Source organism: Bos taurus, chromosome 20 (genome assembly GCF_002263795.3).
Source record: "Bos taurus isolate L1 Dominette 01449 registration number 42190680 breed Hereford chromosome 20, ARS-UCD2.0, whole genome shotgun sequence".
Taxonomy (NCBI): Eukaryota; Metazoa; Chordata; class Mammalia; order Artiodactyla; family Bovidae; genus Bos; species Bos taurus.
This window is the reverse complement of record NC_037347.1, coordinates 35,161,687-35,176,090: the sequence shown is the minus strand read 5'-3', so window position 1 is coordinate 35,176,090 and position 14,404 is coordinate 35,161,687. Positions and strand designations below refer to the sequence as shown.

Below are 14,404 nucleotides of genomic sequence, written 5' to 3'. Positions count from 1 at the left end.
TTGTATAGCTTTTGTTATGCAACAGGCATTACTCTATTCATATGTAAAACTACATAAGCCTTATAACAACCTTAATAAGTAGTAGGTAGTTATTCATCTCTTTTTACACACAGGGAAACTTAGGCACAGAGAGGATAAACTGATCAAAATTGCATGGCTGAAAATGGGCAGCACTGAGATTCAAATCCAGGAAGTCCAACCCCAAACCACATTCACTTTAAACTCTATTCACTAAAAATTTACCATTTTTCACTTAGGGTTCCTGTTATACTGGGTTAGACTTGGTGTACATGATCATCAAAATGGGTTAAGCAGTAAACAAATAACTAAAGCAAACTTTGGATGTTTGAATCTTTTGGGGGAGCTTACAAGAAAAAAGTACCTGAGCCCCAGATCAGACCAGCTGAATCAGTATCTCTGGAGGTGGGGCTCAGGCAATGGTATATTTGAAAGTTAAACAGCCAGTTCCAATGTGCTACCAGGTTGAGAGCTACTGGTTCAAGTTTCTAGCCATCTTATTATAGGGAATCTCACATTTGAGCAGGCATCAGCATCACGTGGAGGGTGTGTTTAATGTACAAGTGGCTGGGTCCAACTCCCAGAACATATTCAGTCAGTCTTGGGTGGAGCCCAAGAATTTTCGTTAAGGATCCAGTTCAATGAAGTTATGTTGCTGGTTTAATGACCACATTTTGAAAAATACTGTCTTAATAAGTTGGGACAGGGATAAGGGTGGTAATAGAGACCTAGAAGAAACTGGACTAATTCTTCAAGTATCTCATCAACCCTGATGCTGACACATTTCCTCTAGTTTGTTGATTTACACAATAACATTGATTGAGGATGAGAGAGAAAAGAAAAAGGAAAGATATGACACTAAAGGGAAATGAGGGACATGAGATAGAGAAGAGGAATTACTGGCCTAACCACATGTCAATGACAGAATATGAAATGAGAAAATTCAACAATAGCAACCCTCAAGAAGAAATGCTCTTTTCTGTATCAGAAACAGAATAGAACTGAGTGAGAGCAAGACTGGAGGGGTAGTCAGGTGGGCTGTTGGTTTAGGGTACAGAAGTATTTATTGATTCATCTCTTACAGGTAATCTGAGAATCTGAGCTATGGCTGATCTCTGAAACCAAGGGGACAGATATGCTTTTTCCCATCCTCAGTGCCATGAAAGATGACCAAATGATCAACGCTAAGAACTGCCTGAGGATAGACCAGCAGTTCTCAACTGGGGATGTGAAGTTGGTAAGGGGACGAGGAAGCACATTTTGTAATATCTGGAAATGCTTTGTGTTGTCACAATGAGGGGGACAGAGGTGCTACTGGCTAGAGGGCTGGGACCGGAGATGCTGCTAAACCTCCTGCAATGTACAACATTGCTAAAGTGGAGAGATGCTGGGCTAGACACAGTCCTAGAACCAGAATCTGGGCCAAGGTGCCAGTTGACTTAGTAAGGAATATACTAAATGTGCAAAATTATTGGGGGCCTGAATCAGCTATCAATATAGACCTGTTTCTGGGCTGGAGGAACCTCAGGAAGTAGAAGTAAGCACAACATTGGAGACAGCAAATAACAAGAACTAAGCAATCTACCAACAGAACCATCTCAAATGGGCTACCACATAGCTCCAAAATACAGAAAGAAGACTATAAACAAATCAAAACCCAACAAAATCAACAACTGAAAGATGGATTTGCCTCAACTTAAGCTAAAATAATAGGACAATCTGAAAGTGACCTTAAGGATACATCAAGTAAAAAAATAAATGAATAATATCTGTAGGAGAGTATGACAATACTTGAAACAAAAATGGGCAGACATTAGATAAGAACAGGTGATTACCAAAAAGAACCAATTTTAAAAATTAGAAATAAAAACTTAATCATTGAAACATAAATTCAGTATATGGGATGAACTATGGCTTGGACACAGGTAAGGTGAACACGTATCTTGGTCTGTCTGGGACTGAGAAGTTTCTGGGACATGGGACTTCAGTGCTAAAATTGGAAAAGTGCTGGGCAAACTGAGACTGTTGGTCACTCTAGACATAGATGAAGTGAATGGGAAGATGAAGTTGATAAACTGATCACAGAGGCATTGAGATAAAAAAATGTGAAAGAGCCGTTATAATCACATAGGATAGATTGAATCTATCCAGCTTTCACTAGAGTAACAGGGATGCTAGAGAAAAAAACAATCTAGGAAGGAGGAAATGATAGAGTAATAGTTTTTGAAGAAGTAATAGCTTAGAATCTTATAGAGTTAAAGAAAATAATTAGGCTTTACATCAGGGGTTGACAACTATAGCCCATGGACCAAAGCCAGCCTGCCACCAGTGTTTGTGAATAAAGTTTTATTGGAATGCAGCCACAGCCATTTGTTTATGAATTGTCTTCAGCTGCTTTCATGCTACAATGATAGAGCTGAATAGTTGGAACAGAGACCACAAAACCTAAAAAGCCTAAAATATTTACTATTGGCTCGTCACAGAAATATTGTAGATCTTTGCTTTAACTTGCAACTCTGAGTATCAAGAAGGATAAATAAAAATCAGTTCACATGTCTATGAAGCACAGTAAAGCTGTGAAACATAAAGACAAAGAAACATCTTGAAAGGAATGACAGAATTTTACCTACAGGGTAAGACGGTTAGACTTATATAGCACATGATTCAGCAACACTGGAAGTCAATGAGGTGAGTCTGTAAAGTGTTGAGTAAAAGTAATATCAATTTAGAATATTTATATATGGCTAAGCTATCATTTAAGATTGAAATTAAAATGAAACAGTTTTTAGTCATACAAAACTCAATATACATTGTAGTATATAATATTATTCTTCTTTCAAATGGGTACCCATCTCTGCCATTACCCTGAATGCATAAAGATTATACTTCCCTACATCTATGTCCTTTTTAGCTGAGGCATGACTACACGATTTATTCTGGCTGATTAAATGTGGATAAAAGTGGAGTACATTTCTTCCAAGTAAAAGTGTTAAGAACTAGGAATTGGATTGGAAGTTTATATTCAATGGGTAATTGCATTGTATTAAGATTCTTGTTGTGTTTGAGAGAATAAAAACAGAAATACTAAAAAGCAGTAGAAATTGTTAAACAATAAGTAAGAGCTAGTGTACTTGGGTAAGAAGATATATGAATCCAGAGCCCAAGAGTAAGATGTGAGGAATAATGCTATATATGGAGTTTTACGAAGTATACAGATCGAACAATATATGAGAGTTAAGAGCTTAGAAACAGAGTCACACATATATGGGAACTGGACATACGACAAAGGAAGCAACAGAAGGAAGTAGGTGAAAAAAGAGACTGAACTAGATAGTACTTGACAATCAGTCATTCACAGCTATAAAGACCTGATTATTAAAGACCTAAAGGTGAAAATAAAATCTTTAAAATATTTAGAGGAAAGGTGAGGAAAATAGCTTTAATATTTGAGAGTAGGGAATAACTGTTTAAAACTGACATCAAAGCAGAAATGATAGACTTATTTTAAAATTTGACAGCATTAAGATTTAAAACTTGCATATAAAACAGCGACACTAAAAATAAAATAAAAAAGAAGCCATAGATTCAAAGCATAAAATTAACAATGCATGTAACTGACATGAGCTTCCCTGGTGGCTCAGATGGTAAAGAATCTGCCTGCAATACAGGAGACCCAACACCTGGGTTGGGAAGATTTCCTGGAGAAGGAAATGGCAACCTACTCCAGTATTCTTGCCTGGGAAATTCCATGGACAGAGGAGCCTGGTGGGCTACAGTGAGTCAATGGGTTTGCAAAGAGTTGGACATGACTGGGTGACTAACACGTTCCCTTCATAAATGACATAGAGTTAATGCCTAGAATATATAAGGAATTACTATAAATCAACATGAAAAGATAATCCATAAGAAATGAACAAAGCACATGAGGAGAATTTATAGAATAGGTTACCTGAATGGTCAATAAACTTACAAAAACATGTTCCATCTTAGTAGTAATCAGGAAAATTGAAACAAAAATGAGTTTTGCTATGCCAACAAGAGTCTAGTTTCCAGAATATACAGACAGCTCATACAAGTCAATATAAAAAAATGAACAATTTAATCAAAAATGAGCAGAAGGCCTAAACAGACATTTCTCCAAAGAAGATATTCAGATGATCAACAAGCATGTGAAAAGATGCTCAATATCAATAATTATTAAAGAAATGCAAATCAAAACTATGATGAGGAATCACCTCATACCGATCAGAATGGCCATCATCAAGTCTACAGGGGAGTTCTCTGGTGGTCCAGTGGTTGAGAATCTACCTTCTAATGCAGGAGACACAAATTTGATCCCTGGTCAGGAATCTAAGATCTCCCATACCACAGGACAACTAAGCCTGAGAGACACAGCTAGAGAGGTATGTGCACCACAATTGGAGAAAGCCTGCGCATAGCAACAACGACAGAGCACAGCCAAGGTACATAAACAAACAGAAAGAAAAAGTGTCTACACAGAAAGCATGCTGGAAAGGGTGTGGAGAAAAGGGAGCCCTCCTACACTGTTGGTGCTGCTACTATGAAAAACAGTATGGAGTTTTATTTAAAAACTAAAAATAGAGTTACCATATCGTCCAGCAGCCCCATTCCTGGGCAAATATCCAGAAAAGACAAAAACTCTAATTAAAAAAGCATGCATAAAAACCAACGTTCATAGTAGCACTATTTGCAATAGCCAAGACATGGGAACAGCATAAATGTCCATGGACAGATGAGTCAACAATGAAGATGTGATATATTTGTATCTATATTTATATTTAATAGAATATTACTCAGTAACAAAAAAAGAATTAAACAATGCCATTTACAGCAACATGGATGGACCTAGAGATTATTATACTAAGTGAAGAAAGTCAGCGAAAGAAAGACAATTATTATGTGATGTAATTTACATGTGAAATCTAAAAAATCGAGAAAAATAATGCAAATCAACTTATTTACATAGAAAGCAAACTTATGGTTACCATAAGGGGAAAGGAGGGGAAGAAATAAACCAGGAGTTTGGGATGAACAGATATACACCACGATGTATAAAATTGATAGACAATAAGGATTTACCATATAGCACAGGGAACTATACTCAGTATCTTGAGATGACCTATAATGTAAAACAATCTGAAAAAGAATATATATAGATATATCACTGTGCTGCACACCTGAAACAGCAGTATTGTAAATCAAGTACAGTTCATTTAAAAAAATTTTAATGAATAAAGTTTTGCCTATAATAATAAATTCTCAAAACTCTATCAGTAAATCTGGCAATACCAAGTTTTAGGGATGATGTAGAGAAATGGGAAATCTCATAAAAGATGAGCAAGAGATAAATTGTTACAATGATTTCAGAGAAAAGTTTGCTAAATTCAGTAAATTTAAAGGTGCCCAGATTCCTTATGCAAAAGAATATTTATTCTAGTACTGTTTGAGATGGAAAATAATGACAACAAATTCAACATCGGATAATAGATGACTAAATAAATAATATAATTACACAGAAATAAAATAGGTGGAACTAGAGCTGCATGTGTCCAAATGCATATATACTGAAAACATACCAATGTCAAGATAAAAGAATGCAAATGCAGAAATCATAGAAAAGCAAAGTGGGCAATCACTCTTATATGGTATCTTATGGATACAGGCAGATTAAATAAAAATATAAAAACATGTTAGGGAAGGTGAGGTGTCACTCTCAGAGCTGACATTTCTCTACCTGTAGAGGGAGGGGCATGGAACTGGGGAGGGTAAAATGAGCGCTTCAACTTTGCCTTTTTTACTTTTTGAAAAGTTGGCAAAATGGCAATAATATGACAAAATGGTACAATAATATGCATGAACTCTGGGTGTGAGTATGCGAACATTTGTCACGCTGTTTCCTAACATGCTACAGTATTTTAAGAAGAGAAGGGTACAGGAGGAAAGAAAGGGCAGATGAAATGCATCTCTAAGAATTAGGGAAGTGATATTATATTGAAGTTACCAAACCTGGAGCTGGAGCCCCCACCCATTTGCTTCAAGAGCAAGGCTGCTGAGCATTTAGTGTCTACACAAATGTGCTCTAAAGTGCCTCTCATTTCCTCCTCCGTGCATTGACCTGTGATGAATGAGATCTCATATAATTTGAACTTTTCAATCTTGGCTCAAAACTTGCTTGTCATAACAGAGGAGTTTTTTTTTTTTTTTAAACACGTTGGTACAGATCTTGCAGCAAAAGGGAGGTAGTCCGTTTTGCAGAAGCAGAGGATATACAGATCAAGAGTAGAGAGTAGGTGTGCATGTGAAGGGAGTGTGTGGAGGTATGTGGACTTCTATTTGGGGAACAGTAGCCTATCATTCAGAACTGTGACTGACCCCCTCCAACTTACATGATAAAGACAAGAACCACTGCTCTCCCCCTCCATGAAAGAACTGGGTAGGAAACCTAGTTCCCAGAGGGATTCTTATAGCTCAGATTTCATACTCTAATTAGCCTGGGATACCAGCTCTCAACTGAGCCTCCATTGTAGCCCCTCAAATTATTTATGGGATCAAAAACTAATTCCCCTCAGAAATCCTTCACAATTTAAACTCTTGGCTGTGTTTAAATCTGAGGCTCACGGTTTTAAAGTATGAGGGAGAAAAAGTCAGTATTGACTTTTTGAAGTCAATTCGAAAAGTTGAATTAATGAAGCCCCCTATCATGGTCAAGGACATCTGGAAAGGATGTGCATCAGTTCAGAAAAAACCCTCCTTTCAAAAATGTGAATCAGACAATGACACGGACTCCTTTGCTTGGGAGTCTCCAGTGGCTGCCAGAGGGGAACAAAATACGATCAAATTCCTTGTCATGGCCCTGGAAATCCAGCAAATTGTGACAGTTGCCTCTTTCTAGAAGCCACCTCTTTGCCCCTCTCCTCTCCTCCTGCCTCATGTATTCTTGCAGATCCAAACTCTCTCCTACCTCTTGTCTTTTGTACCTGCCATTTCCTGTGCCTGAAATGGTCTTTACTGCCACATTCCCTGTGCCCAGCTTATTCTCAATCTTTGGTGCCAGAATTCTCAACCTGCACCAGGCCCCACTTTATACACTAAGGTTTCGATTTAACCACTCTAGGCTGGGGCCTTGAGAATAGGTATGATTTATAAGGTAATCACCTGATTTCAATGTGCAACCAGGGTTGAAAACCAGGGCTTTAGTTTAAACATTACTGTATCAAAGACCCGGAGAAGGCGATGGTACCCCATTCCAGTACTCTTGCCTGGAAAATCCCACGGACGGAGGAGCCTGGTAGGCTGCAGCCCATGGGGTCGCGAAGATTTGGACACGACTGAGCGACTTCCCTTCCCTTTCATCAAAGACCAGACTGGTATCTAAAGAGGATGTTTCCTTCTTATGTTCTGTCTCAGCTCCTTATTTACCTCCTTCAGAGCTCACTACCTGGTATTTTACTTATATGTTTACTCGAATTGGTGGCTTGGATGGTAAAGAATCTGCCTGCAATGCAGGAGACCTGGGTTTGATCCCTGAGTTGGGAAGATCCCCTGGAATCTCACTCCAGTATTCTTGCCTGGAGAATTCCATGGACAGAGGAGCCTGGTAGGCTACAGCCTATGATGTCACAAAGAGTCAGACACGACTGAACAACTAACACTTTCGCTTGACTTTACTTGAATCAGCTTTCCATCTTCCAGGGAACAGTGGTCCTCCAAGTGTGGTCCCTGGACTAGCAGCATCAGCATCACCTGAAAATATCACCTAGAAATGCAAATTTTCAGGCTCCATCTCCGACCCTTCCGGATATTCAGATGTGTGCTAAAGTTAGACTCACCACATTCAGTGTGAGCTCCAAGAAGTCAGGCCCTCACCATCTTTTTCACCCTGCATTCTTGTCCAGCAGAGTCCAACAAGGAACAAGGGCTCAATAAGCCTTCATTAAATAAAGAGTGGTAACACATTTCTTCTGTAAGTAGCTCACATGCAAATTGCGAGCTGACTGAAAGGAGCAAAACAAATGAATAAAACCCTCAAACCAATTTTATACTTCATTTCTTAAACATTCTAAGGTTTATTGGTAAAAGATGTTTCCCCCCACTAACTATGAACTTACAAAAATCTGTGCATGATTCACTATTTTCTCCTCACTCTTTTTCAGGAAATCTATGACTTGAAATGTGCCTAAAAGTATTTGTCATGTGGACAGTTATCATTCTATTATTTCCATTTCGGGCTGTGAAGTGAGATATTTTGTTTAAAGTTTCAAATTAAGTTAATTTCCACAGGATCAGATATTTAAGAAGTAGAATCTTACTTTTTTGTCCTTCTGCTTCTAAAATGTAGAATCATATTATAAAGAACATCAAGGAATCTGTAGCCAATCCTTTACCCTTACTAAGCGACTTGAGAAAGAGCTGGCAAGACTGAGTCAAGATCCCACTGTAAAGCCAGCACTCCCTGCCACCAGGTAGCTGAAATCCATTGTTCATTATAGCTTATGTCCTTGTCCTCACAAAACCCCATGTACTTTTCTACCTAATTCCCACAAGTTTCTACAGTTCCTCTACCAGTAAGTTACAGGAAGAGGGTGATAACAGGTGAATTTCTCAATAACCACTTGGGCCACCATGTGGTTCCACTTTCTAATACCTGCTTCCGGCACTTAACCTGGAAGAGGCGGGCTTAGTTACACCAGTAACAGAGAGCTTACAGAAAGACTAAGTATTTGATCACTGAAACCCTTTTTCTGAGCCCTGGGGTGGAGAGCCACAAAGCCAGCGACCCCTTCAGTCTCCCACCCCAACAGTTCTGCAAGAAGATTTCTGTAAAGTGATCATTCTGACAATAGGATAATTCATAATGGTACTAGCAGAAGTTACAAGCAATGCCTCCCAGATCTAACAGAGGTGGTCACCAGCCTCAGGAAAGGTCCTTGGCACTCCTAAAAACCAGTCCCGGGCTTTTCTTAAACCACTATCTTCCTTGGTACCTACTTTTCCTCAGATGCAGCATAATACAGAAAAGCTCAGGCCTTGAGAGCAGACAGAATTGTGCTCAAATTCCAGTCCCAGCATTCAGCAGCTTGTGTGGCTGTGAGTCAGGGAGTCACCCTTCCCAAGAGTCAGTTTTCTCAGATAGAGAACAGGAACAATAGCAGTAACTGTTTGCAAGGAGGTGATAGGGATTTTATGGCAGAAAGTGAAGAAGAACTAAATTTGGGAGAATGGCATTGAAACATGTATAGTATCATATAAGGAATGAATTGCCAGTCCAGGTTCGACGCAGGATACAGGATGCTTGAGGTCGGTGCACTGGGATGACCCAGAGGGATGGTATGGGGAGGGAGGTGGGTGGGGGGTTCAGGATGGGGAACACATGTACACCCATGGCAGATTCATGTTGATGTATGGCAAAACCAATACAATATTGTAAAGTAACTAGCCTCCAATTAAAATAAATAAATTTAAATTAAAAAAAAAACAAACTCAACATTCAGAAAACTAAGATCATGGCATCCGGTCCCATCACTTCATGGAAAACAGATGGGAAAACAGTGGAAACACTGGCAGACTTTATTTTGGGGGGCTCCAAAGTCTCTGCAGATGATGACTGCAGCCATGAAATTAAAAGACGCTTACTCCTTGGAAGAAAAGTTATGACCAACCTAGACAGCATATTAAAAAGCAGAGACATTACTTTGCCATCAAAGGTCCGTCTAGTCAAGGCTATGGTTTTTCCAGTGGTCATGTATGGATGTGAGAGTTGGACTATAAAGAAAGCTGAGCACTGAAGTATTGATGCTTTGAACTGTGGTTTTGGAGAAGACTCTTGAGAGACCCTTGGACTGCAAGGAGATCAAACCAGTCCAACCTAAAGGAAATCAGTCCTGAATATTCTTTGGAAGGACTGATGCTGAAGCTGAAACTCCAATACTTTGGCTACCTGATATGAAGAACTGACTCATCTGAAAAGACCCTGATGCTGGGAAAGATTGAAAGAGGGAGAAGGGGAGGACAGAGGATGAGATGGTTGGGTGGCATCACCAACTCAATGGACATGAGTTTGAGTAAACTCCGGGAGATGATGATGGATAGGTAGGCCTGGCATGCTGCAGTCCATTGGGTCACAAAGAGTCGGACGCAACTGAGCAACTGAACTGAACTGACCTGTTAGGGATTTAATGAGATGGTGGATGCCAAGGCCTGGGCTTCCCTGGTGGCTCAAATGGTAAAGAATCTAGCTGCAATGCAGGAGACCTGTATTTGATCCCTGGGTTGGGAAGATCCCCTGGAGAAGGGAATGGCAACCAACTCCAGTATGCTTGCCTGGAGAAATCCATGGGCAGAGGAGCCTGGTGGGCTATAGTCTATGGGGTCACAAAGAGTCAGACACAACTGAGTGACTAACGCTTTCACTACTTTTTCATGCCAAGGCTCACAAATGTTAATGGACATTATTATCATCTTCCTGTGTTCATTAGGAGTCTTTATACCTCCTTAGGAAATCATTTATTTGGGGCTAGAAAGAAAGAAACCAACATTCATTCAGTGTCTGGCGGCTGCCTGCACTTTAATGGGTGCTTTATAATTACAATCTTATTTCTCTTTAAAACAACCCTTCAAGATACTATCATCATCATCTTCATCATTGTTGGATAAGGAAACAAACTCAGAGCTTAAGTGATTTATGAAAAAACCATGCAACTAGAAAGCAGAGAATAAGAAGGTAGAAATACAGCCTTTGACTGATCTATGATGTCTCCCAAGGAGAAAAAGTAGTTTTTTTCCTTCCTTTTATATACTACCTGTCTTTCTGCAACTTGTTATAGAATGTCAGAGGCAATGTTGGAGAGAGAGAAACTAAAGGAAATCTACTTCCTTTTTAAGTATAACCTTGATAAGTCCATTCTGAAGGAGATCAGCCCTGGGATTTCTTTGGAAGGAATGATGCTAAAGCTGAAACTCCAGTACTTTGGCCACCTCATGCGAAGAGTTGATTCATTGGAAAAGACCCTGATGCTGGGAGGGATTAGGGGCAGGAGGAGAAGGGGACGACAGAGGATGAGATGGCTGGATGGCATCACTGACTCGATGGACGTGAGTCTGAGTGAACTCCGGGAGTTGGTGATGGACAGGGAGGCCAGGCGTGCTGCGATTCACGGGGTTGCAAAGAGTCGGACACGACTGAGCGACTGAACTGAACTGAACTGATAAGCCACAAAGATAGGCATCATATATCATTATTGCAACTGGGAAATCCGTGCACCATGTCACTATATAGTTTTGTTGTTTTTGTTGTTTAGTTGCTAAGTTGTGTCCAACTCTTTTGCAGCTCCATGGACTGTAGCCCATCAGGTTTCTCTGTCCATGGAATTTCCCAGGCAAGAATATTGGAGTGGATTGCCATTTCCTTCTACAGGGGATCTTCCCGACCCAGGGATTGAACCTGCATCCCCAGCATTGGCAGGTGGATTCTTTACCACTGAGTCACTAGGGAAGCCTTCACTATATAGGAGGTAAAATTAAAATATATTGTTTTACAAGAGGGTAACTTGGTTAAAAGTCAAAATATATCTGTTTTTTTAAATCTACTTATTCTTTTAGCATTTCTTGCAATGGAAAATAATTAGGTAACTAACATAAATGAATGTTTATGATAGTCTTATCTGTATGACCATAAAGAAAGTAAATTAAAACAAAAAACAATCTCAATGTCCAACTATATGGAACCAATTAAAATAAATTACAGAATACAGTGCAGTCATTAAAAATGATTCATTATTAAAAATGCTTTCATAACTCAGATATTATTCAAGATATTTTAAATTAAAAAGCAGATAAGGGAATGGTTTATAAAGTATGATAGTACTTACAGAAAATTTATAAGATACATTTTAAATGACAAAATTCTAGAAGGATGATAAAGCGTCTGCCTGCAACGCATGAGACCTGGGTTCAATCCCTGGGTAGGGAAGATCCTCTGGAGAAGGAAATGGCAACCCACTCCCAGTACTCGTGCCTGGAAAATTCCATGGATGGAGAAGCCTGGTGAGCTACAGTCCATGGGGTCACAAAGAGTCGGACACGACTGAGTGACTTCACTTTCACTTTCACTTTCACTTTCAGAAGGATCTATACTAATTTAGCAATGATTGCCCCAGGTGATAGAACTATAGAAAATATGTATTGTGTCATTTCTGCATGTCTATATTTCTAAGAAATTTTCTTTAATAATGTGTTACTTTTACAATAAGATTGTACTCTCTTAAGAAAACATTATGTAAGACATCAAACACACTATCCAATTAAACCTTTCTTTTTTTCTTCTATTACCATCTTGTGTTCCCTAAGAAAATTCAAATAACCCTGTAAACCACAAGGCCCTCACTTATTTTTGAAGAGAATATGGCAATTAAGGTCAAGATCTTTTCTAAGAATCCTAGATCTGCAGACAGAGTTTGGAAACATTAGTGAAAATGATAGTTGCTCAGTAGTATCTGACTCTTTGCAACCCCATGGACTGAAGCCCACCAGGCTCCTCTGTCCATAGCATTTCCCAGGCAAGAATACTGGAGTGGGTGGCCATTCTTTTTTCCAGAGGATCTTCCCTTCCCAGGGGTCAAACCCAGGTCTCTTGCATTGAAGGCAGATTCTTTACCATCTGAGCCACTTCTGCACTTTCCCCATTTTGGCTCACAGGATTTCAGACTACAAACTTGTGCCATGAATTCTTTACCCTGTTCATTCCAGTGCCTACAGAGTGCACTCTTGACCCCAACCGAGTACCTGTAGGGATCATCGCCTCATCCCCATTTTCCCACGGGGAGGTGGCAAAGGCTGTCATCTTCTCCATACGGAGAGATTTTTCAGTCACAAAGTTGTGTTCGACTCTGTGATCCCATGGACTGTAGCCCACCAGGCTCCTCTGTCCATGGAATTCTCTAGGCAAGAATACTGGAGTGGGTTGCCGTTTCCTTCTCCGTTTCGTCTTGTGTGAGCTGTAGAGTTGGGGAAAGTTGTGCGGAATTAAAAAGTTATCTCTCTTCTGGACTTTGGGAGCCTAAGAACACCACATGTATGAGAACACAGTCAATTATACAGAGAAATAATAGGAAACTAGCAGAATATTAAGGCTGTAGTTTAGGTTCCTTATGGGGTAAGCTAGTTTTTATGGCACACTAGCAACCCGGTCATGATTTTAAGTGTGCTCCACATTAGGACTTTCTATTAAATTTGGAACACAAACTGTCCCTAAGATTTGGACTATTTGGATTTTGTTTGCTTCTCTTAATTAAAATAACCAAATTAATTTTTTTCTCTTTCTTTTTTAAAATTTTGTTTTTTGACCATGTTGTAGGAGCATGTGGGCTCTTCGTTCCCAGAACAGGGATTGAACGTGCGCCTTGGAGTGCGTAGTCTTTATACCTGGACCACCAGGGAAAGCCCCTAAACTGCATTTTTCTAAACAAAAGAACTCCTCTTGTAAAACTTCACTATGTTGTCAAAACGACACTCATCTTCAGCAATATTGCCCAATGTATATCACGGGAGTTTTCTTCAGGTTTCCAAAGTGCTCATGAAAGGAAACTTGACTGCACTGTGGCTCTAAACCAACCATCTTAAGAAGCAAAGACAAAGAACGTAGCTTTTCTTTCTTTAAGGCATAACTCTTCCTCTGTTCGGAAGCTAGAATCAGAAAAGGGAACTCCTGCAGCCACAGTCTCTCAACTGGTATAACGCCTTAGCAACTTTTTTAACAAAGGGAACGACGATGAGATAAGCAAAAAATTCCAGAGGCTTGGAGGACCTGCCCGTGAGGCACACCCGGCCCTCTCTGCTCTATGTAGAAAAGATCAGATGTTTGCTAGGAGACCAAGGAGAGTCATAAAATCTCTTACTTACCATTTTTTTATGAAAGAGTTGATGTGCGTGGCACACGGCGACTCCGAAGATGCTGTAACTTGGACAGTGAATGTGCAAGTTAGCTATGCAGACAGTACTTCCTTTTTTGAACCCTGTGGTCTGTCCAGTTTTCACACATTGATATATAAGGTTTATTTGCATATTATCTCAGCCCTCAGAACATTTGTGTAACTGGCCAGGTTTATCCAGTTACTATGCCTCACTGATATGAAAACAGCTACAGGTAGAGCTTAAAGATTGACACAGAAGTTTTAAAAAGTGTCTGAATAGTAAATTCTGTGTATGTTATTAACCCATTTTATATATAAAATGAGTTTGTAGAGGATTCATATTAACATGTTAACAGTGATTGACTTCGGTGGTGACATTATTATAAATAATCCTTGTTTTGTACTTTGCTGACTTTTTGACTTTTCAATTTTGAGTATATAATACTTGTTTAAAACAG

General features: G+C 39.5%; 1 protein-coding gene across 4 annotated transcripts in view; it reads right to left on the bottom strand.

Annotated features, from left to right (window-relative positions):
• FYB1 (FYN binding protein 1) overlaps positions 1 to 13,991 on the bottom strand; it is a 171,220-nt gene extending 157,229 nt beyond the window's left edge. For 3 of the 4 annotated variants that reach the window (XM_059878759.1, XM_005221607.5, XM_059878758.1), the window contains exon 1: positions 13,936 to 13,991. Coding sequence is in view for 2 of the 4 variants with exons in the window: in XM_005221607.5 (XP_005221664.2) it covers positions 13,936 to 13,938 (3 nt within the window). In the remaining 2 variants the exon portion in view is untranslated. Of the gene's footprint in view, positions 1 to 12,819; positions 13,032 to 13,935 lie in introns of all 4 variants that reach the window. The other variant, XM_059878760.1, reaches the window with a different exon arrangement.
• Between the last annotated feature and the right edge of the window lie 413 nt (positions 13,992 to 14,404).